Source organism: Pipistrellus kuhlii, unplaced genomic scaffold (genome assembly GCF_014108245.1).
Source record: "Pipistrellus kuhlii isolate mPipKuh1 unplaced genomic scaffold, mPipKuh1.p scaffold_m20_p_66, whole genome shotgun sequence".
Lineage (NCBI taxonomy): Eukaryota > Metazoa > Chordata > Mammalia > Chiroptera > Vespertilionidae > Pipistrellus > Pipistrellus kuhlii.
Genome location: NW_023425569.1, coordinates 22,186 through 44,839, shown reverse-complemented (window position 1 = coordinate 44,839; position 22,654 = coordinate 22,186). Strand labels below are relative to the sequence as shown.

The 22,654-nt window shown below is 62.5% G+C and overlaps 1 protein-coding gene across 1 annotated transcript; it reads right to left on the bottom strand.

Moving 5' to 3' along the window:
* Positions 1 to 62: 62 nt before the first annotated feature.
* Positions 63 to 22,014, bottom strand: HS6ST1 (heparan sulfate 6-O-sulfotransferase 1). The gene is made up of 2 exons (XM_036420329.2): positions 21,497 to 22,014; positions 63 to 1,101 (listed from the first exon to the last, which is right to left on the bottom strand). Exons 1-2 carry the CDS (start codon positions 22,012 to 22,014, stop codon positions 399 to 401), a joined length of 1,221 nt encoding a protein of 406 aa, XP_036276222.1. The 3' UTR covers positions 63 to 398.
* Between the last annotated feature and the right edge of the window lie 640 nt (positions 22,015 to 22,654).

Genomic DNA, 22,654 nt, shown 5'->3' with positions numbered 1-22,654 from the left:
GAGAGAAAGAGAAAGACACACAGAGAGAGAGAGAGAGAGAGAGAGAAAGACACACACAGAGAGAGAGAGAGAGAGAAAGGGAAACACACACACACACACACACACAGAGAGAGAGAGAGAGAGAGAGAGAGAGAAAGAGAAAGGGAGAGACACACAGACAAACAGAGATGTGCAGTGGGCGGGGCCACTCCCCACATATGGCTCCATGGTCTGTCCCTTGTCTTCAAATCTCCAGCTGCTGCCATGGCCACAGGACTCCGCCCGAGCCCGTGGGTGGCACAGGTGGGCTCCTCAGATCCAGGCCTGGGAACCCGAGAGCACCAGCCCCACTGGCCCCTGCCTGTCCGCCTGTCCGGACGCACCTGCCGGGGAGCGGACCGCGTGTACGAGGCCCGCGCCTACCACCTCTCGATGATGTGGCTCAGGTAGTCCTCGGTGGGCGCGCGGCCCTCCTCGGCCTCGTTGCGCGGCGCCTCGGGGGCGCGGTGCAGCAGGCGCTCCTCGCGGCTGCGCAGCCGCTGCTCGCGGCGCTCCAGCTGCCGCCGGTACTGGTAGCGCTGCTGGAACAGGTCGCGGGCGTAGTCATAGAGCTGCACGTCCAGGTCGTTGAGCTCCTCGATGCGCCGCACGGTGGCGGCGTCCACGTCCACGCCGCCCGCCCGCGTGCTGTTGTACTGCAGGAACGGCCGGATGAACTTGAGGCTGAACGTCCGCTCGAACAGGTACTGCGTCTTGCGCTGGAACTCGGTGAGGCCGAAGAAGGCCATGCCGCGCAGGTTCTTCTTGGCGCTGTCCAGCAGCAGCTGGGCGCGCCGGGCCTCGGGCACGAAGGACAGGTTGTAGCAGCCCACCAGGCTCAGGTCGGCCAGCATACGCACCTGGCGGTTGTTGGCCAGGTTGTAGGGGCAGTCCATGAACTCCTGCAGCGTGCAGCCCGACCAGTCCGTGCCCTCGTAGCAGGGCGGCAGCTCCTCGGGCGTGGGCGTGCGCCCGTCGCACATGTGCAGGGAGGTCTTCCAGGTGGCCCCGCGCTGCACATGCCGCCACTCGCTCAGGTAGCGGGACACGGGGTCGCGCAGCAGCGTGATGTAGTAGAACTTCCTGCAACGAGAGGGCGGTGAGCCGAGCGCACAGCGGTGGGGGCTCCCTGCGGGTCCGGTCTTCCCTCCGATGCGAGCCCGTAGGCTGAGCCCTCAGACGGCATGAGAGCCAGCGCGTCCTGGCCGCCTATGATCACGCGGGGTTGCCTGGCGCCTGGCGCCGGCCAGTCCCCGGGACAGCCTGGTCTCACCTGCTGCGCGGAGCGTTGAGCCGAGCCCACGCACTTAGAACCGGTGGCTTCGAGCGCTCCCGCACAGGTCAGCGCAGCGGGCAGGAGCGTGGCCTCACAGGCGCCCCCACGCACAGGCCCCCGGAGCGGGGTGCACCAGCAGAGCCCAGCCCGGGCCCCAGGGTGAACGACAACCCGTCATTTGTGCTGTTTCCCGAGATCCAGGCCTGTCCTGTCCACAGGGCTGTCCACACGAGGGGAGAAAGGACCAGGGAGGATTGGACCATGTCCCCGTGAAGCATCTGTTTATATAAAACCGCTGCTATTCTGGCTTCTGTAAACGCGTGCTGGCTTAAAGAATAAGGGAAGTAAGACTACTCCCATTCCAGAGAGGCTGTGGACTGTGCCCCAGACAGAGCTGTCAGTGCGGGCGCCAGGCCAGGCCTGGAGATACGGTCTTATGGCCCCTTCCCAGCAAGAGGCCTTCTTTCCCAGAAGGCCCGGGAGTCTCATTCCAAATTTGGGACACAAAAGAGCTAGGCCAGTGGTCGGCAAACTCCTTAGTCAACAGAGCCAAATATCAACAGTGCAACAATTGACATTTCTTTTGAGAGCCGAAAACCGACTTCTGCGCATGGGCCACGAAGTTTCAATCTCACTGAACGTGTGAGCCCGCACGTGGTATTTTGTGGAAGAGCCACACTCAAGGGGCCAAAGAGCCGCATGTGGCTCGTGAGGAGCAGTTTGCCGACCACTGGTCTAGGAAAAGTATAATAGAAAAGGTTTCCTCCATGTGTTGGGGGTCGGGTCCGCCCTCAGTGAGATGTGCCCCTTCTCTGAGCTGGCTGGGTTCCTCCGCCTGTGACCCCGACGACGGGGCACCTCGAGCTAGAGCCAGATGCTCCCAGACCAGCCTGTGCAGCTCCGGGGCCAGCCCCCCGGAGGGAGTAGCGTGTGGCCCAAACCTGAAGCCCCGGCTCCGGTGGAGCCTGCTCAGTGGCTCCTGCCGGCCTTGGCAGAAGAGCAAAAGCCGCCTGCACCCTCGGGTCCCTCCCTGACTCCTGGGCCCTCCCCTCGGCCTCTCTTGGCTCCCAGGGCGTGTCCGCTTCCCTCGCTCCTTCAGTGCTGACCCGGCCCCTCCTCTAGGCCTTAGCCAGACCCCGGGCAGCCTTGCTCAGCAGACACGTCTGCCTTGTGGGCCTGGCACAGCTGTGGCTGCACCCTGATCTCTGAGCTCACCCTCAGGCACGGAGTGGATGGCAGGCTCCTGTGTGCAGTGGATGGTGCCTCCTGGGATGGGACCGAGAAGGAAGGGTGAGGGGTTCCAGGGCAGGGCCTCACCTTCAGCCCCAGGAGAGGACACTTGCCCTGAGGCGAAGCAGCTGCCTGGTGCCCGCGGCCCCAGCCCTGGGGTGGCATGTGGCCAGGCTCCTCCCTGCAGACTCCGGGCTGGTGGCCTCTGGCCAGTGTGAAAGCCTCAGATGGGGCCAACCACGGCATCAATTGACACGGCCAGCATCCCAGAGACCAGTGAGTCCGTGACAAACCGGACCCCACACCGCTTCTATAATAAAGAGGCCGAGACAGGACACGCCAGGCACACGTGTGTTCATGAAGCACACATGCTTGCATGCAGGTTCCCGGGAGGTTCTGTGTCTGCTGCCACGTCCAGCCCTGCCTGCCCAGGACCCACAGGGAGGCCGCCACACAGAGCCCCACCCACCAGGAAGCAGACAACATGGGGCTCTTCCTGGACCCACAAAACCAGGACGTGAGTCCCCAGCTCAGGCCGCACGGCTCCGCCTGGCTCCACAGGTGACCCCGGAGGGCAGGTCCCGGCACACGTGGAGCTCCTGTCCGCTGCAGCCGCAGCCCCCTCCCTGCTGCACGTCTCCCCGGCCACTCCACACCGTCCGGACGCCGCAGCCACACCTGCGCAGGGCGGCGTGGATTCCGACGGAACGTGTCAGCAGTAAACACGACCAACCACGGCCGCTCACACAACTGGGATACATTTGATGGCAAAGAGGTTGCAGGAAAAGAGCAAATTAAGAACATGTAACAGGTGATTCTGGAAGAAACAGAGTGAGCATATGCGACCATGAAGCGAAGGCTGAGTCTCAGAGTCAGAGGCTCAGAGAAAAAAGGACAGGTTAAAACCTAAAAAGAAAGAAAAGAAAGATCCCAGTGCACTCAAAGAAAGCAAAGTCCCCCTCACCCCTCCTGCTCACTCTCACAACCTAACACACAGCGGGGCCACCTGACCACATCCTGGTTGATACCCACTTCATCAACCTTCCCATTTAGCCACACTGGACTCGGGGCGCAGTGCTGGCCGTCTCCCTGCCAGGTGCACCCCTCGTATAACTGACCGTAAGGCTGAAACCGAGAAATGGGCTCTAGGGATCCCTCAGGTCCAAGATTCGAACGGTACCGTGCCCCCCAAAGGAGCCTGTGCAGGAGATGCTTAGTACAGAGCGCTCAGCACGGGTCCTATTGTGGCCACAGGTGGCAGGAGCTTACGCGAAGAATCAGGAAGACCCTGGAGCCCCGGTTCCGATCCTGAAAAGACGGCGTCCTCTGCTGTCCTTCACACAGCTTCCTCCGCGCCTCCCGCTCCCGCACACGGTGCTGTTATGAGCTGAGAAAGTTAAATCACTCACCTTTTGGTGGTGTTTTAAAAATGATACTGATGTTGTTTTGAAAACGATATTTTGTGTCATTTAAAATTTTGTTACATATTTTTATAAATCAGATGACTGCTCACACACCCACAAAAAAGAAAGAAAATGTAACAGGGCCCAATGATACTGCTTATCCAGCTTCCAAAAATAAAAAGCAAAGAAGCCCAAACCGGTTTAGCTCAGTGAATGAAGTGTTGGTCTGCTGACTGAGGGGTCCCAGGTTCGATTCCGGTTGGGGGCATGTGTTGGTTGTGGGCACATCCCCGTGGAGGGTCGGTGAAGGCCGAGGACAGGCACTGCCCTCCGGCCTCACCACAGCACAGCCCACGGCCCTCAGGCACACGCCGGCTCTCATAGGCACGGCCAGGGATCAGCTCCCCGGGCTCTGGCTGAGGCACGGCTCCCGACCTGTGAAATCTTGTCCATTTCACAGAAAATACGGTGGCGGGTCAGGCCAGGGGCGCCCTGCCACGGCCCTCAAAGACAGAGCTCGGGCGTGAAGACCCTCCTGCTGTGAGCCGGCGCCTCGAGCAGCCGTGCTGCTGCTGCACCGCTCAGCCTGCCCTGCCCGGCGACTCAGCGGGGCTTGTTTCTGGGTCTGCGGCCCTGCATCTTTCCAGTTTTATAAAACCCAGTCTGATTACCACCCGACAGACAGAGGTCAGCGCCCCGTGCGCGCGATCGAAGCTGCTGTTCTCACAGGAGGGCAGGCTGCGAGGCCACAGACCCCAGCGACCTGCCTTCCTAGGGGTGCGGGGTCCGGCCTGACCCCACAGCTCACAACACCCTCCTCCCAGGACCCCACAGAAGGGAGGGGCCAATCCTGCTCCTCCCCAGGCAGAGGCGTCAGGCGGGCCAGGGAATGGTGGCCTCTGCAGACGAATCGAAGCCCTCCCTCCGGCACACATCAGAGGCCGCGGTGCCCACTTTCTCCTGAGGCACACAGCTCGGGGCCGGGGGCGGGCCTGACCGATGAGCTGGGAGAGCAGCCCTTGGCCGTGAGCACTGGTCCTGGGGTCTGCGGTCCCTCCCAAGGGCTCCTGTGGTCGGATGGGAGGGGCGAGGCAAGTGCGATGCGGGTTTGGGGCCCAGCAGAAACCACTGAGTGGGGCACCTCGGCTGCACTCTCCCAGCTCCGGGGCACCCAGCTGGTGCTTGCCCACCACTGACAGCCCCAGGCAAGGGGTCTGTGCGAGGGCGGGACAGGCGCCCAGGGCCCGTGTGCTGTCAGCACAGCCGCCCAGGCCGCTCGCCTGCCTCCCGCACAGCACACCCCTGCCCCTCCGATCTGCCAGGGAGGGAAAGAGCCAGAATGGACTCACCGCTGTCTGCACAGGAAAGGGGGGGAGGGGGGGAGGGAGTGGAGGGTAAAGCCGCCAAATTAGTAGCCCCATAACCTTAAGAAACAGTCAGAGGCAGCAGTTAACACTCTTCCTACACGAGCTGTGGGAGGCCTGCAGCCTCATTTCAAACAGTTCTGCAGAAAAGGAAGGCCGGCAGGCGCAAGCACACGTGTGGCCAGACACACATGACGTGCCGAGCGGGCACTGCCACCGCGGCCGAAGGCTAACGTCCGCGCGTCTGGGTTGGGGAGGGTTTTCTGAAGTAAGTTTCCGGGGCAACCCCGGTTAACAGATTTCAAGTGTATGTTTCCATGACAGGAACCGGGTGCCCCGGGTGCCCACAGCCAACGTGAACCCCCTCCGTCCCCTAGAGTTTACGGCTGTCTCAGCGCCTTTGTGGGCGTTCCAACAAGGACAGCGCCGGCTGTTCCACCGGCCGCTCCGGCCACCGGTCACAGGAGGGACAGCCCACGAGGCCACCCCCTCCGGTGGCTGTCACACACACGAGGAGGAGGCTGGGACCCAGCGGGACTCCGAGTCGCAGGCTCGGTCTCAGGGACCCGGGGCCCAGCCACAGAAGAGCCGGACCGCACGCCCGGAGCCAGCCTGGCCGCGGGGAGGGGCCGGTGCCGGGGCCTGGCTGCCGGGTCAGAGACCCCCGGCACTCAGGCCCTGCATGTGCAGACGAGGAAGCAGTGGCCCAGCGCACGGCAGCCTGGACGAAGGGAATTATAGGGACCCGCTGCCCAGAAGCAGGCGGTGCCCTCAGCAGGGTGTGCCAGGCCCTGGAGGAGAGGGAGGGAGGGGAGGCAGGCCTGGGCCCTCTGCCCTGCTCTGGGGGTGCGGATGGTGCCACGGGGGCGCCCGGGGCCGAGGCGGGGACACCTGAGTGGACAGGCAGCGTGGCTGTGACTCACTGGGCACAGGGGAGGGGTGACCAGCTGACAGCTCGGAGGGAAGAGGCGTCCAGGCCTGCACCAGCGCCGGCCCTGCTGCCCGCCATCCGTCTGAGGACGCAGCGCACAGGGCACTGGGCCACGGTGGGGCCCCAAGCACCTCAGGGCGCCCCCAGGCGGGAGGTCCCCCGGACATGTCTGTCTGTCCGGGCGTCTGTCCAGACATCTGGGGGCCTGCTGCTGGAGGTCAGGGGGTCCCCACTTCGGTGCCTCTTCCGCCCACACCACACCGCTCGGCTCCCGGGTCTGGCATTATGCAGGCCGGCCAGTCCTCTCCGCTCCCTCCCCCGTCCCCACTCCTGACGCACACTGTCCCGGGCGGCCTCGCCGGGCACGGCTGGGCTTCCTAACCCCATGGTCCTGGGGGTCCTGGCAGAGCTGCTCCCCTCCGGTCCGGTCCTGTGGCCGCGCCCTGCTGTGCACCCGCAGGTAGACACGCAGGGAGGAGGGGGGAGGGTCCAAGGCTGGGCTCTGCCCACCTGCCTCCGGCCACCTCCTCCCGGCGCTCGGCGCTCTCCTCCGGGCCGGCCCGCGAGCCGGGCTGGACCCACTGCCGCATCCCACGCCTCGCCTGCGAGGAGGGAGCCGGCACAGGCGGCACCAAGGCCTGTGTGGGATCTGGAGCCCAGCCTCCTCCAGCCCGGCTGCCCGGCTGCCCGGCCGCACACTGAGCACAGGCACAGCCGCTTCCCAGGCCGGGGGAGCTCACCCCGGGAGGGCGGCCGCGGGAGGCAGAGCCCACCTGAGCCTGGGAGGGCGGCCGAGGCCACGAGGAAAAGCCTGCCCGTGCTGGCACCACAGCCCGGCTCTGACCCGTGCTGAGGGCAGGGCTGGTGCAGGCCATCGAGTCTCCTGAACAGCCTCGGCGGTTCTTCAGGCTGCTCAACTCCCAGTGCACTGGGAGCACGCCCTGCCCACAGCCCGCCGTGCTGGACAAAGGGCCGTCCCCACAGACAGTGCCTTTCCGCCGAGCAGCCGCTCCTACGAGGGTGTGCCCACGGGTGCCTGGCACCTGGCCCTGGTCGCTCAGGCCCGAGAGAAGAATACACCTGCCCAGGGCTCCCTGTGGTTAACTGGACCCAAACCCACCCGTCTCTGGTGCCTCTGCCTCTGGGTGAGCTGCAGACTGTGCGGCCCCTCCTGAGGGCTCCAGCATCACACCTCTGCGGTCCAATCAGGACAGTTCCATTTGGACCAATCAAACTGTGTATGGATTCCTCATTTGCATGAAAGTAGACCAATCAGGGACTACCCTCTATAAGCCAGCCCCTGCTGTTTGTAGGGTCTCCCCAGTTCTCGGCCTGAGGTGCTCTCACTGAGCTGTGTGATGGAGTAAGTGGTCCCTTTACAGCACCTCAGTTCAGGGGCTCCTGTTTGTGTTGGAACTGTGGGCGACAACCTTTGGTAGACAGTGTTTCGACCTGGGTGTGTGTGTCTACCTGAGGGGTGTCTGTGGGATGTGTCGGGGTGCTGTGCTCGTGGGCGTGGCAGGTCTCCCATCCCAAAGACTACCCCTCCCTCCCCCCCCCCCCCCGTGGGAAATGGGCCCCAGACCCACCCTCTGTTGGTGGCCCATCTGTAACGCATCTCTTGGGAGGCTCGCATGCACGGGCCTCAGAGCCTCCCGAGGCCCGGCATCACCAGGCCCTGTCAGGCCATCCCAAGGCCGCGGCGCTGCAGAGCGGGGCTCTGCCCCAGCACCGCCTGCCGGCCGCCCTGCAGGCCCCGCCTGTGGAGCCCCGCCCCAGGCCTGGGTGTGCAGACACAGGGCACGCCCTACACCCTGTAAGGCCTGCCAGGAGTGCAGGCGACTTCCTGTCCTCACCATTAGCCAGGCCCCTTCTCCTGGAAGACAGGATGAGGGAGGCCGAGGACCCCGACCCCCACAGCCTCTCACAGAGTCCAGCACCAGAAGCCCCACCTGTGTGTGGACTGAGATGCGGGGGGCCACAGGAAGACTCCAGTCTACCCCGCCCCCCCAATTCTGCAGCAACAGAAAATCTTCCTTGAAAACACGCTCTTATGACCTGGCTGGTCCTGAGGTCAGGGCCAGGGGCAGCCCTGCCACAGGGTGCAAACTTGCTCGGCGCCTAAAGGGGGATAGTGGGGAGGGGGAGGGCAGGCCCAAGTGCCAGGCACTTGTGAGGAGGAAGGCCGCTCACTGCTGGGGCCTCTAGCCTGGCCAGCCCGCAGCTCGCAGCCCCGCCCGGGAGGACACGAAGCCCACTCCCGGCGCAAGATCACTGCTCCAGAATGTCTCTGCTTCATGGTGACAGGGGGACAGATCACAAACTGGACACAGGCCCGGGCCACGTGGCCAGCCCAGGAGAGGCCGCGCCCACGCCCAGCAGCAGTGGCCTGCTCCCGCTGTCCAGGTGCGCACAGCGGTGATAGAGGTGGAGGTGCTTGTTCCAATCTCGTGGACAAGTTTGAGGCCTGTGGCTCTGCCCACCAGAGCGTGGCCCCGGAAAGCCAGTGGGGCCACCAGCACAACCCAAGGGAGGTGCCAATACCCCCCTCCTGGGCCCTCCCAACCCGGAGCTGCCCATCAGACACAGCTGGGAGCCCTGGTGGGGGTGGGTCTGGGTCCTATGTCAGCGTCCCTCTCAAGACCCAATGGAGCGAGGGCTCAGTGAAGCCCGGTACATTAAAAGATGTCAAAGGCTCTGACAGAATCAGCCCGGGTTCCTGTGCTACCTCAACAGCCATGGACGGGCCCCAGGGTCAGGCTGCTGTGCCAGCTACCTGCCCGCAGGTCAGAGCTGGGGGCTGGGGGAGGCCGGGACCAGCACCCCAGGCACACTGGAAGGAGCATTTCCTCCGGCAATGACCTGGGACAGCTCTTGGGAGGGGCTGGGCAGCTGGTCACCGCCGAGCAGCAGGAGCACCACCCGTGCCACCACCAGCCGGGCACTTTGAGACCTGCACTACCACCCCACCAGCAGCACTGGCACTACCGCCACCCCGGGCCGGACATCCCCTCAGGCCACCAGGGGCCTGGGCAGCAGAGGGACACAGTGACCAGACGTAGGGCTCAGGCTGGGGTGCGGAATGAGCAAGAGGGGCTGGAGGGCCGGCTCAGCCTAGCTGTGCCAAGCAAAGCCCACCCCGCCACCAGGAGCTCCGTGGTCCGCAGGGGCCGCTGCCAACTCAAAGCTGCTCTGTGGCCCGAAGGACCTCAGGGGAAGTGCCCGCGCCTCAGCTCACTGCATGGGACAGGGGAGTGGCCGTGAGGGGAACCGCCAGAGGGAAGATGCCTCGGGGCCTGCCAGGCAGGGTTCTGTGCCTGCTGTGCTCCTGTGCCCCCTGCTGGCTCCGCTGGCCGGCCCTCCTCGCCGCTTGGCTGAAGCCTGGTCGCCTTTCACTTGATAAAAATGGTGTTTTCTTCTGGGAACATTGCCAGCCCAGCTCCCAGAGGAACAGATGGGCCTCTCCTCACAGCGCTGGCCGACGCGGGGCCTGCAGGAGCCCCGGCCATGGTGAGCGGGGCTGTGCGCGCAGAACGAGCGGCCGCCAGCCTCCTCCACGCTCCGAGCGCACGGCTGTGGGCCTGGTCCCCGGGGGGCGGGACTGCGCTCGTGGGCGGCCCTGCTCCTAGCCTGGTGCCTGCGGGCAGGACCTCTCCTCACAGGTGCCACCCGTTCGGCCGGCCCTCGCCTGCCTTCCCCGCTGGTCCGGCAGCTGGCTCGGGGGGGTGAGCTGCGGGCACTGGAGACCCCTGCACCGTTGGAGCTTCCGGGAAAGCGCGCCATTGAGGCTGCCTGCGGCCCTCACAGGCAGGAGTGCCTTGCCGGCTCCCTCCCGCTGACCTGCCTGCCTGCTCCCCCCCCCCCCCCCCCCCCCCCCCCGGAGAGGGTCACAAGGACATGGGACAGGCCTGGGCATCCCGCTCTGCTACGTGGGCCTTGGGCGACAAGTCATTGAGGGTCTGAGCCTCTTTCTCATCTGCCCTGTGGGGGCCCCAAATGGCTTGTCAAGAACAAGGAAGGCCTGGCACTCGTGGTGTGGGAGTATTTCCAGCCACTGGGCTCCGACAGTGCCCTCAGCCCGGCCGAGTGGCCACTGGGAAGAAGCACCTCAGCTTGACAGGCACCCCCCCCTCCCCCCAGCAGCTGGGTGGCCTCGAGGCCGCCTCCTGCAGCTGCAGTTTCTTCGATGGGGAGGTGACCTTGGCTTAAAGAAAAAACACCATACTGCACCAAAACCTAGCCCCAGCTCCAGGGTGACCCCCCACCACCCCTCGCGTGGTGACATGCCTGCAGGGCCTCAGAGGAGCTCAGGACTCAGGGGCGATGCTCACCCCGCCCCTGGAGCGAACTCTGGCCACGCTGGTCCCGGGGCCTGGTGCACTGGGGTGGTAAGGGAGCCCTGTCCTCGCCCTTCTCATCGGGGGTGAGAAGCTCTGCCCACAGGGAGGCCTGCAGGGCAGCCCTGGGTGTGGCTGTGAGACGGGGTGCAGGCTGGGAGCACAGGGGCTCCTGCAAGCCTCACGCTAGGAAGCCCCTAGATTTCCACGAGGGAGGGAGGAGGCCCAGCTTCAGAGCAGCGGACTCAGAACTCTGTGGCGGCAGGACCCCCTCTTCCAACCAACCGCACAGGGAGCCCCAGGACTGGTGGTGCCAGACGCCAGGCGGGAGGCTCCCACTTGCCCGGCCTCCGGGAGCAGCTTTAGCAGCAGGCGCAGGCCCCGGGGACACCCCAGCCGCAGGGAGGAGGGCTGGCCTCCACCTGTCTCCCCGTCAGTTCTCCAGGCCTCCGGCTGAGCCCCACTGCATGGGATTCCCAGAAAGGTCAGAGGTCAGCAGGCCACTCCCCTCCAGCGCTGCCCCCCACGGTGCGAACCTCAGAATGCACGCAGTGTGAAGGGCAGATGGCTGTCATCGCCGTAGAACTCTGTAACAGAACACGTCGGGGGACAAACCAACCCTCTGGGCCGAGGCACCGACAGCAGCCAGTAACCCAACAGGACGCCGATCGCACCTGGTCACGGGAGCAGTGTGCCAAGGCCATGGCAACGTCTGACGGTCCAGTTGATGGGGGAGCTCGGGCATGGCACGGGGGCAGTTTGGAGCCAGGCTGGAGAGCACGGGACCCCTCGAGCAGAGCAGTCTCCAGCTCGTAAACTCCTCTGCTCGCAGGACAAAGCACGGGAAAAAGCCGTGTCCAGCAACCTTGGTCTAAGCCAGCATCTATGAATTAAACAATCATGCCATGCATCAACGTGGATCAACCTCCACAAGGCTGAGTGGGGAAAGCAAGGTTCAGAGGGCCACATTCCATCTGATGCAGGTTCTAGAAGGATCTAAACTGCTGTGCGCTGCTTCAGGGGGCACACGTGTCAGCAGTGACAGGTAAGCACAGCGCGAGGAGCGAGGGGGCTCAGCGGGATTGAGACCGCGACGGGATCAGACCGTCATGTGGTGCGTGTGTGACCCCAGCCAGGCCGAAGGTCAGGAAGGGGAGGAGCTGCAGGTCTAGGTCTCTGCAAAGCCTGGGTCCCGCCAGGCACCCACCTTGTCACCTCCTCCCCTCGCCACCGGCCGCCTGCGCATCCCCCGAGGCCACGCCACAGCCCGTGTGTCCGGGCTGCCCACCAGCTGTCGGGGGCTTTCTGGAGATCGGGGAGCAGACATGGCCAAGGGGCGAGCAGGAGACCCCACAGCGGGAGCACCCTGGGGCCAGGATGCCAGGTGCCAGCTGCTGGGTGGGAGCCGCGCGGACAGCGTCTCTTGTACAGGAGTCCCCGCGCCAGGCCCGGGCGCCGAGGCATGGAGGGCAGAGCTTGGAGGGGCAGAGCTGGGGCCACACCCATCCTCCATGGTCACGAGCTTCTGGCTCCGAGGAAGGGCCTCGCTCTCCCAGCTGCTGGGGCTCTTTGCTCCTAGCTGCTTTCTGGCTCCAGGCCGCCCTGGACCACCAGCCCTTACTCAGGCGGAGGCGGACCGCAGTTCCAGGAGCTGACCGTGTGCACACCAAGGCCCTCCCCCAACCCCCCACTGCCACTTTGCGTTCTATGTGGCCCTGGGGCAGGCGAGCGGAGCCACCAGAGCGCTGCCCACCTCACACCCAGGCCTCTGCGCTCAGGGCCGGGCCGGGCCTACAGGATGGCTCCCACTCAAGAGCTGAGGTTCAATTGTCGGCCCTGGGGCATGAGGCCCCGTGCAGGGGTGCCAGTATGCAGCCCTGCTGTGACTGATGTTGGTGGGACCCAGCCAGCCTACTCCTCCCCACAAACTCACTAACAGCTAACTCCAGGGTTTTCCCTCGCCAGCCATCATCACACAGACAATCACGGTTGCTGGTCCCTGTGTTGGGCAGATGAGTGTTCCTCACACAAACGGGCTGCACCTGCTCAGGCATCAGAGCCCGCCTCCCCCGGCCGTGCTGTGCTCCCCTCCCCCAGCCTGGCCCACTCCTGGCAGCAGGCCTGTGCAGAACAAGACACGGACACGGGGCTGGCGAGGCCAGGGGGCCAGTGCCTCAGGCACACAAGCAGCCCACACCCCTGAGAGATGGGCCCGGGCTCGAGAGGCGGTTCCTGTGCTGCCCATGGACCATGGACTCCGGAGCAGGGCGAGGCCACTGGGGCCCCCTCTCCTCCTCCTCTGGTGCCCAGCTGGAACTCTGGGGCCGCATCCCACATACGTCGTCCCCCTTGGTGTCCCAGATCCCCACCTGTACAGACAGGGGAGATCCTGAAGTGGACTTGGGAAATCCAGGGCATGTCTGACCAGCAGCCCTGGTGAGCGGGGCCCAGACCCAGGGTGCTTGGCTGAGTGAACACCCGCCCCCGCCCAGTGGGAGGTGGGGGGCTCAAAACAGTGACCCTGGAGGCAGCCGTAGGGCCAGGCCACACCTCCTCATGGGAAGGCTGCCATCAGGGAAACAGGCTCAGGCCCCAGCGAGGTTGGCAGGGTGAGTGGGCGCCACAGCTGGTGGCGTCCTCGTGGCTGCCCGGGTGTCAGTTAAGTGTCCCCGCAGCCCGGCGGTCTGGAGCCAGCCCTCTCACTGGCCTGTGGATATGTGCATCCCCGCTCTTCCCGAAAGCTGGGTCTGGGACAACGTCACACCAGAAGAGGGCCCCACAGCCAAACGGGCCTGCGCTCAGGGGCAGCCAGTTCCAGGTGTCAGCAGGGCTGAGTCATCTGGAATGGCTGAGGGCATTTCCCAAACCTGAAAAGGATCATAAAGGACTGCTTGCTGGGCATCTACATGTTACTGCCTCCTGCTGGCCAAACACCTGAACAGCCGAAGGCAATTCTTCCAATCTGACCATAAATCGTGTATGCAGACGATTCCATGAGTACATCACCTTGCCGGAGGGGCGTGCAGCGAGAGGCCGTTGCATGAGGTTTGAATTCTTGTGAGGAGAAATGCTCAGAAAAAGCCCTGGCGGCTTTGTGTGCTCTCAAGTGAGTCACATCCTGGCGGGATGACACAACTTCCCATCCGCGCCCCGTCCACGGGAGAGGCATCACCTTGCTGCCCAAAGCCCTTGCTCAGCACCACAGGCTAAGCTGCTGCCAGCGAGCTTCCTAGGCCCAGCCAGAGCCGAGGGTGTGGCCTGATCAGGGTCCAGCGAGGCTGCAGATGGTTCCATAAACGGAACCCTCCGGAGACTTCCCAGGTCTGCCCAGGGCAGGAGCCCATGTGCTGGGCCTGGCGGCCGGCCCCAGGGCTGGCCACTGTTCTCCCCACCGCCAGCCTCAGCTGCAGCCGAGCGCTGGCCGGGCACACAGGCTTGGGATGGACAGATGTTCGTGGCCGGCTGTGGGCTCTCCGGGCCAGGGACTCTGCACGGTCCCCGACTTTCTGGGCCCCGCCTGGCTTCCTCGTGACCAACATCACACGCCTGCCTGTGGGGCCGCAGCCAATGAGGGAACCTCTCAACACCGCAGACCTGGTTCCTGGGCGGCTCCCAACGCCAACAATTCAGTTCTTAGTCAAGCTGCTCACAGAAAAAATGTCTCCACTTCCTAACAGAGCTGCAGTTCTCAACCAGACAGCCCTCCGTGTGGACAGGTCCACATGACAGAAAGCCTCTCCCGGCCCCACCCCTGGGTTTACGCCTAAACCTGGAGTCCTGAGCATCTCAGGAAATCATGAATATTTTTGTGTTGTTTTTGTGTTTTTTTTTTTGCTTTTGTTGCTGGTGCAATGGACAATTAGCACAATTTTTAAACATAAAGAGGCCATTAAGAGTGCTCATGTGGCTAAGGGTGTGAAAATGCTCACAAATCAAAGCTCACAGGCAAATGGGAGAGGTAGGAAACGTGTTGGTTTGGATAGAGGAATAGCAGAGACTGCATTTGTGAGGCAGAGATATGTGGACAGGCTAAGATGCTGCACCCCGGGCCCGAGGCTGGAAGTGACCCCTTTAAGGCTAGTAGGGGGTGGTTCCACAAATTTATAGATTAAACAGTACATTAGACATGTACAGTATACAGAAAAGGTAAAATGGATTTCTTTGGGGGTCTGGAATGGATTAATTCAATTTACATTGTTTCTAATGGGAAAAAAGATTCAGGTTTTGAACAAATCTCTTTGAGAACAGTATTCTGGAACGATTTAAGTTTGAGCAGCAAGGTTCCTCTACAGCTACCGAGTGTGAGGGAACCAGAGCCAGCCTCCATGGACTCTCAGTCCACAGGGTGCTGCCGAGACAGGCTCCTCATTCCACCAGAGGCACACACAGGCGCAGACCTGCTGAGAGTAATTTATACGGAGCCTCCAGACACCCCGGCCATCCCCAGGACTCCAAAAGGAAATGGAGCTATTCGAAATGTTCACCCCGGCTCACTGCGGCCCTCCCTCCGGACAACCGCCCCCACCAACGCGACCTCTCCCGGAGTGCAGCCGGCACTCCGCTCAGACCTCCGGCAAGAAAGACACGGTGCTGGCCTCACTGGTGCGGGCCCGGGCGGGAGCGGGGCAAGAGGAGAGGCTGACCCAGGAGCGGGCAGGCCAGACCAGCCCGGCCACGCCAGCGGCGGAGCGCCTGAGGACGGAGCAGGGGCCCTCCGCCCCTGGGACAGCAGAGGCCTCGCCCGTGAAGATTTGACAAGCCAGAGCCCATTTAAAAGGATCGTCCATAAACCGGTTGAAAGTTTGCTTCAAAAGAAAGTTCTGCATCTGCTGAAAAATATGCTTTTTCCCTTTTCTTAAAAAATGAAGACGTGCCCAGCTGGGTGTGACTCAGCGGCTGAGCATCGACCCAGGAACCAAGAGGTCACTTGTTCAATTCCCGGTCAGGGAACATGCCAGGTTATGGGCTCGATCCCCAGTGGGGGGCTTGCAGGAGGCAGCTGATCCGTAATTATCTCACCATTGATATTTCTCTCTCTCTCTCCCTTCCTCTCTGAAATCAATAAATATATTTAAAAAGTGAAAATGTAACTGAACATTTTGACCTCAGCTTCTTTCTGTCTCAACCAAAGTGCTCTCTAGGTGCTTCAGGCCACCGAACGCCCCTGCCGGGCCTCAGGTGGCCGGCCTCGCGCACTGCCCAGCCCAGTGCGTCCAGGAGACCTGCCCTTGCAGGCCAGTGCGGCTTGGTCCCTACAGCACAGATCAGTGGCCGGGGAGGCGAGGCGGGAGCTGCCGTGCTCCTCTGGGCCGGCGCTGCACGCAAGGCCAATTTTCTGAACCCAGCGTGTGTGGGTGAAGCCGGCGGAGCACGGCCCCAGAGGCCGTGGGTCCTGGCGGAGAGTGCTCTTGCCGGTGCCAGCGTTCTGTGGACATGATGGGACGCAGAGCACCTCGAAGCGCTGCCAGGGTGGCTTCCTGGTGCGCGAGGAGCAGAGCTAGGTTGTGGAGAGGTGCCACCTGCCGAAAGTGGGAAGAGGAGGGCAAGCCGGGCAGAGGGCAGCACAAGCCTATTTCTGGAACCAGAGACCTCAGGGTGGTGCAGGCAGGGCGTGGGACTGGAGAGGAGCACAGAGCCGAGGGCACCCGCTACTGACGTAGGAGCTTCTGGCGCCGTGCCTCTGGGCGCAGTCTCCACAAGCAGTACCCCGGGACACTCCGGGGCCGCGCACAGAGGGCGGCCAAGCCAGGGTCCCACTAAGGTGGCCCAGAACCCACATTCAGGCCCCAAATGCCTTTGTTGTTTCCAATGAAGCCTGCGGGACTCCAGGGCCACCCAGGCCAGACCTGGCATTGCCATCAGGCAGACGGAAGGAGGAAGGAGGGTTCTGGCCTTAGAGCACCACCGATCCTGCAAGATGACACAGGAGTGTGGGGTGCGGAGACACGCACAAAGTAGCTCCTGGCAACAGTCAGCACCTGCCTGCAGCACAGGGGCAGCCACAGCTCTCAAGGCCAGCCCCTCCCCCACCCCTTCTCCTCGATGGACACAGGACAAACAGGAATCCGCCACAGCCTCACACACCTCTTCCAGGTCAGGGAGCTACTGGAGGCTCAAGCTCATCCCTGCCATCTCCACACGCCTCCTCCGCACAGGCCCGGAACGCCCAGCCTGACCAGGAGATTAGCGGCAGCTGGGAGCACCCTCTCTTCCTGCACAAGGTCCCCCTCCCCCAGGCCGCAAAGACCTGGCCTCAGGAGCTGGGAGAGGCTTGGGGAGAAATCCTATTAGTGCCCCTCGTGACAGAAAGGCATCTGCCCAGGTCCTGCAGTGTGCCCGGCCTGACAAAGGGTCCTCACCTGGGCCCAGACCCCAGGGGCTGTGTCATGACAGCTCTAGGGGCCAGGGCCATCGCTCCTCAGACCCCACCTGGGTGGTGCCACACCATGGGGAAGGTGGGGCCTGGCCCTACTGGAAGGAGTGAGGGTGACATCTGAGACTCATGAAACCAGGCACCACCAACGCCTGGCACTCCTGGAGGACGGGCACTCCTTCCTGCGAGGTGCTGGAGCCCATGGCCAGGGACCAGGGCAGCCTCCGCGGCTTCAGGACGGGCGCATGTAGCACAGGCCGAGGCTGCGTGGGCTCAGGAAGCTCATTAAAAAACAGCCTATCCAGTGGCACCGAGGAGGAACCAAGATGGTGCACAGGTAAACGCCTAACTGCAGCCTCGCACAACAATTTCAAAAAAAACACAACTAAAATACAAAATGGACATTATCCAGAACTACAGGAAAGTTGACTGACTGGAAATTCTACAACTAGAAGGAAAGAGAAAACCAGAAGGAAAATCAGAGGAGCTGTAAAAGCCTAAGGTATGGAGACATGGTGCGCGAATGCAGAGAGGATGCTGGAGGGGAGGGGGGGAGGGATGAGTGCCTGGTGGCGTTCCCTAGCGGGAAGGAGATAAAAGCTCCGGACTGTGCTGAATCCCAGTTCCGACTGCACTGAACCCATTATGGGCGAGACCCTGGGGTCCAGGCTCATACAGAGGGATTCTAAGCTGTAAGGTGGAAACTCAGGGGAGCGACGAAAAGCAGAGTCCCGGAATCGTGCACATTGCACGCAGAGGACTGTTGACTGTGCCACTGGATTGCCCTAGCGGGAAGGAGACAAAAGCTCCGGACTGCACTGAACCCCACTTCCAACTGCACTGAACCCCAGTTCCAGGCTCATTGGGGGAGAGGCTAGACTGTCTGGTAGCGGGTGAAACTTGAGGGCACTTTTCTCTCAGAGCGAGTACCGAAGGACACTGAGGAACACTGAGACTCAGGAACCTCATAGGGTGGGGTTGACGGGAAGCCAAGGCTATAGGCTCCACCCTGAAACTCCACCCCATCCAAGCTGAGCACAGAGGCTTTTGCAATTTTCCAAGTCTAGTCAGATAAGGCTGTCTCCTGGCATAGACACAGCTGAACATCACAGCCAATTGGCCTGGAGGTCAGTTCCTCCCAGTGATACCAACAACAATCAAGACTTAACTAGAAGGCTGTACACACAGTCCACAAAGGGGAGCACCAAGAGTGTCCACCTCAGGTAACTGGGAGGCTGACCCACTCAACCATATAGGACACCTTAGCATACAAAGCCACCCTACCAACTCAGGGAAGCGGTGAAAATACCGAGATAAGGAAACAGATCACAAACGAAAGAAATGGAGGACAACAAGCAACTGGATACAGAGTTCAAAACCATGGTTAAAAGGTTTTTCAAGAAATTCCTAGAAAAGGCCGATAAAATAAACAAGACCTATGAGGATATGAAAAGGGATCAACTAGAAATAAAAAATACATTGTCTGAAATAAAAAATATTATACAGAGTCCTAAAAACAGAATGGAAGATCGCAAGAATCAAGTCAAAGATTTGGAACATAAAGAGTCAGAAGACACTCCTCCACAGAAGCAAGAAGACAAGAGAATCCAGAAAGTTGAAGACAACTTCAAGTGAACCAACATCAGAATTATGGGGGTCCCAGAAGAAGAAAGAGAGCAAGATACTGAAAACATAATGGAAGAAATAGTAACAGAAAACTTCCCCCACCTGGAGAAAGAAATAGACTTACAAGTCCAGGAAGCGCACAGAACTCCAAACAAAAGGAATCCAAAGAAGACCACACCAAGACACATCATAATTAAAATGTCAAGAGCAAAAAACAAAGAGAGAATATTAAAAGCAGCAAAAGGAAAGCAGCACCCATAAAGGAGCACCCATACTATTGTCAGCTGATTTCTCAACAGAAACCATGCAGGCCAGACGGGAATGGCAAGAAATATTCAAGGTGCCGAAACCGGTTTGGCTCAGTGGTAGAGCCTCGGCCTGCAGACTGAAAGGTCCCAGGTTCGATTCCGGTCAAGGGCATGTACGTTGGTTGCGGGCACATCCCCAGTAGGGGGTGTGCAAGAGGCAGCTGGTCGATGTTTCTCTCTCATCGACGTTTCTAGCTCTCTATCTCTCTCCCTTCCTCTCTGTAAAAAAATCAATAAAATATATTAAAAAAAAAAAAAAGAAATATTCAAGGTGATGAAGAGTAAGAACCCACAGCCGAAGATAATCTACCCAGCAAAGCTATCACTCAGAATCGAAGGTCAGATACAGCTTCACAAATAAAAAAAAAGCTAAAGGAGTTCATTACCACCAAACCAGAATTACATGAATTGCTGAAGGGGGTTCTTTAGGAAGAGGAAGAAAATAAAGATAAAAACTATGAACAACAGATACATAACTATCAACAAGTGAATCTAAAAACCAAGGAAATTAAAAAACCTGATGAACAATATTAATTGGTGAACATAATAGAATCAGAGGTATGAAAGGGGAGTGAACTGACGATTCTCGGGGAAAAGAGGAGTGGGGGGTGCGGGAAGAGACTGAACATAAACTGTGCACCTATGGATGAGGACAATGGGGGCTGGGGAAAGGGCAGAGGGTGGGGTGGGAACCTGATGGAGGGGAGCAATGGAGGGGGGGGGAAATGAACATTTGTAATAATATGAACAATAAAGATTTATTATATATATATAAAAAAGCAGCCTATCTCATTCCTGGTCAGAAATGAAAGGGGGAGGAGAGCCAAGGCAAAGCTGTCACCTGCATGGTGGCGCAGACCGCTCCGTGTGGACCACAGAGCAGGGCCTCCGGCACCCAGAGCCCCCTCCACAGGCTGCTGCCGCGGAACTCAGCAATTAAGGGGTGTGTGTGTGTGTGTGTGTGTGTGTGTGAGGGGGGCTGAGGGGGCTGGCAGCACACCCCAGCAACAGGCATCTGGCTGACCAGGCTGGGCATTGATTCTCCATTCTTGTTACACACCCCCTGGTGGGGTGTGCAGCAATCAGCTCCGCCTGACCCTCCCCCTTCTGTGTGAGGAGCCTGATCTGCTTACCAGGACAAACTCCAAACCAAGGCCGGAACCTTCACCCTGTGGCCTGGGGAAATCCAGCCTCAGGAGGCAGGGCTACAGGAAGAAAACCTGGCTACAAACTAGGGTCAAGGCCATCTGCTTGATTCAGGCCCTTGCTGTGCCTGCCAGCCAGCTCTGCACATGCTCCCCAAGGGGCTCTGGGAGTAACTCCCTTTGACCGACCAGCCCCCTCCTACCCACAGGGACGTGCCTGCCTAGGGCCTAGGCCTACCCGGGTTGGACAGTGCCCAGTTCCAGGGGCTTACAGCCCTCAGGCCAAGCTCCGTCTAGCACAGGGAGGATCAACCATGGGTGTGTGTGTGTGTGTGTGTGTGTGACGCGGAGAGTGTGTGTGTGGGGGGAAGATGCTGGGGGGGGGGGGGGGGGGATTAGGCCAGGAAAGTGCATCTGTGCAGAGCTGACCAAGTGTGAGCAGAAAGCCAAGCTCAAGGGCCCTGGATAGGTTGGTCCGTAAGGAGACCAGGAATGTTCTCTCAGGCTGAGAGCTGCTTCTTTGTAGGGGAGGGAGCAACACAGCCAAGGGAAAGGGGGAAGATATCCTGCCCCCAACTCCCACTAGCTTTAGGGCCCAATTCCCAACAGCCTGGGAGAGACCGGGAAAGGAATGCAGGGTTGAGAAGGAGGAGCAGTGCATGCACACTGCTCAGCTCCACTGGACAGATGCCCGCCTCCCCGCCAGATCCCCGAGACCGCGCCCTCCTGAGTGACAAAGAAAAGGGTCCTCACCTGGGACCACCAGCCAGATCCCACCCAGCCGACTGCGCAGTCTGAGGCAAACGGAAGACAACCCACAGCTGGCAAAGCCTCCAGCCGGGCCTTTCCAGCCGACACCCGGGAGGAGGCCCAGAGCACCCACACCAACAGGACAAGCAAGAATCCCCGCCTGAACACCCACAACCCAGCACCGTCCTGGTGCATCCCCGGAGAGGTGCCCCCCATGTAGGTCAGTCGTGTGCCCCCAACCTCCACAGGACAGGGGGTCCCCAGGAAAGGTGCCTGGCTGCACCGGCCCCTCCCAGCTCAGCATCCCCCAACCTGGCTTTTGTTCCTCTTTCAGGCAAGCTCACACTTGGTTCGGGCCCAACTCTGCCCTGTCTGCGTCTTAGAGCCAGGCCGCACTCGGGCCTTTGTTCTTAGGAGCCCACCAGCAGGCAGCCCTCCCAGCCCCTCGAGGGAGGCTGCGGGCCCACAGGGGTGGGGAGCGGTCTCCACGTCTCGCGTTAGCTTAGGGTGGGAGTGCCCGAAGAGAGGGCACAGGAAAGCCACGCACCGGGTGGGAACACAGGCCCAGAATCGACTGCCCTGCCCCCGCGACCGAGGCCGGCTTGGGCTCACCCGTGGGGCGGCCCGGGTCCACAGGGGCGCATGGCCGGCGGGAGCCCAGGCAGGGCACGGTCCGTGGGCGATGGGAAGGAGCGAGCCGGGGCGGAGGGGGAGCGGGGCCGGCGGCGGGCTCACCTGGGCGCGCGCAGCGCGGCGGGGTCGCGGCGGTCCAGCACGCCGGGCACGCAGCTGGTGAGCTCGGTCCAGTCGGCGTGCAGCCCGCAGCTCCAGCCGGTGGAGAAGCGGGAGAAGAGCCAGGTCTCGCGGCGGTTGGGGCGGTAGCAGGTGCACTTCTTCTGGCCCGGCCGGCAGTCGCAGGGCACCTCGAGGCGCACGTTCTGCACGAGGTGACGGCCGAAGGTGGTGCCGCCCGTCTTCTGGATGTGCAGGAACACGATCACGTCGTCGCCCTTCATGTCGAAGCGCAGCGAGCGCTCCAACTCGCGCCGCGGGAAGAAGTACTTGCGCTCGTAGTGCGGGTCGGGCGTGGGGAAGAGGTCCAGGTCGTCGGGCGGCGCGCGGCCCGGGCCGCCGCGGCCCAGCCCGGGGCCGGCGTACTGGTAGAGGATGAGCATGAAGCACGCCGAGCCCGCCGCCACCAGCACGAACCGGCTGGCGCGCTCAACCATGGTCCCGCCGCGCCGCCGCCGCATGTGTCACCATCGCCGGCCGGGCGGCGGCCTGCCGGCGGGCGCTGCTCCCTCCGCCGCCGCGTCGGCCCCGCCCCGCTACTCCGCGCCCGAGTCGCGCGCAGAGCCTGGGGCCCTGGCCCCGCGCGGCGCCATGACTGCTCTCCGCCGCCCGTCGACCCCGGTCGCCCCGGCCGCCCCGGCTCCACTCCCGCCTCCTCCGTCGGCCCCGCGGCCCTCACCGCCAGCGCCGAGCAGACTGCGCAGCCCCGCGCGCGCTCCGCCCCGCCCGCCGCCGCGCGCTCCGCCCCGCCCGCCGCCGCGCGCTCCGCCCCGCCCGCCGCCGCGCGCTCCGCCCCGCCCGCCGCCGCGCGCTCCGCCCCGCCCGCCGCCGCGCGCTCCGCCCCGCCCCGCCGCCGCGCGCCCCGCCCCGCCGCCGCGCGCCCCGCCCGCCGCCGCGCGCCCCGCCCGCCGCCGCGCGCCCCGCCCGCCGCCGCGCGCTCCGCCCCGCCCCGCCCGCCGCCGCGCGCTCCGCCCCGCCCCGCCCGCCGCCGCGCGCTCCGCCCCGCCCCGCCCCGCCGCCGCGCGCCCCGCCCGCCGCCGCGCGCCCCGCCCGCCGCCGCGCGCCCCGCCCGCCGCCGCGCGCTCCGCCCCGCCCCGCCCG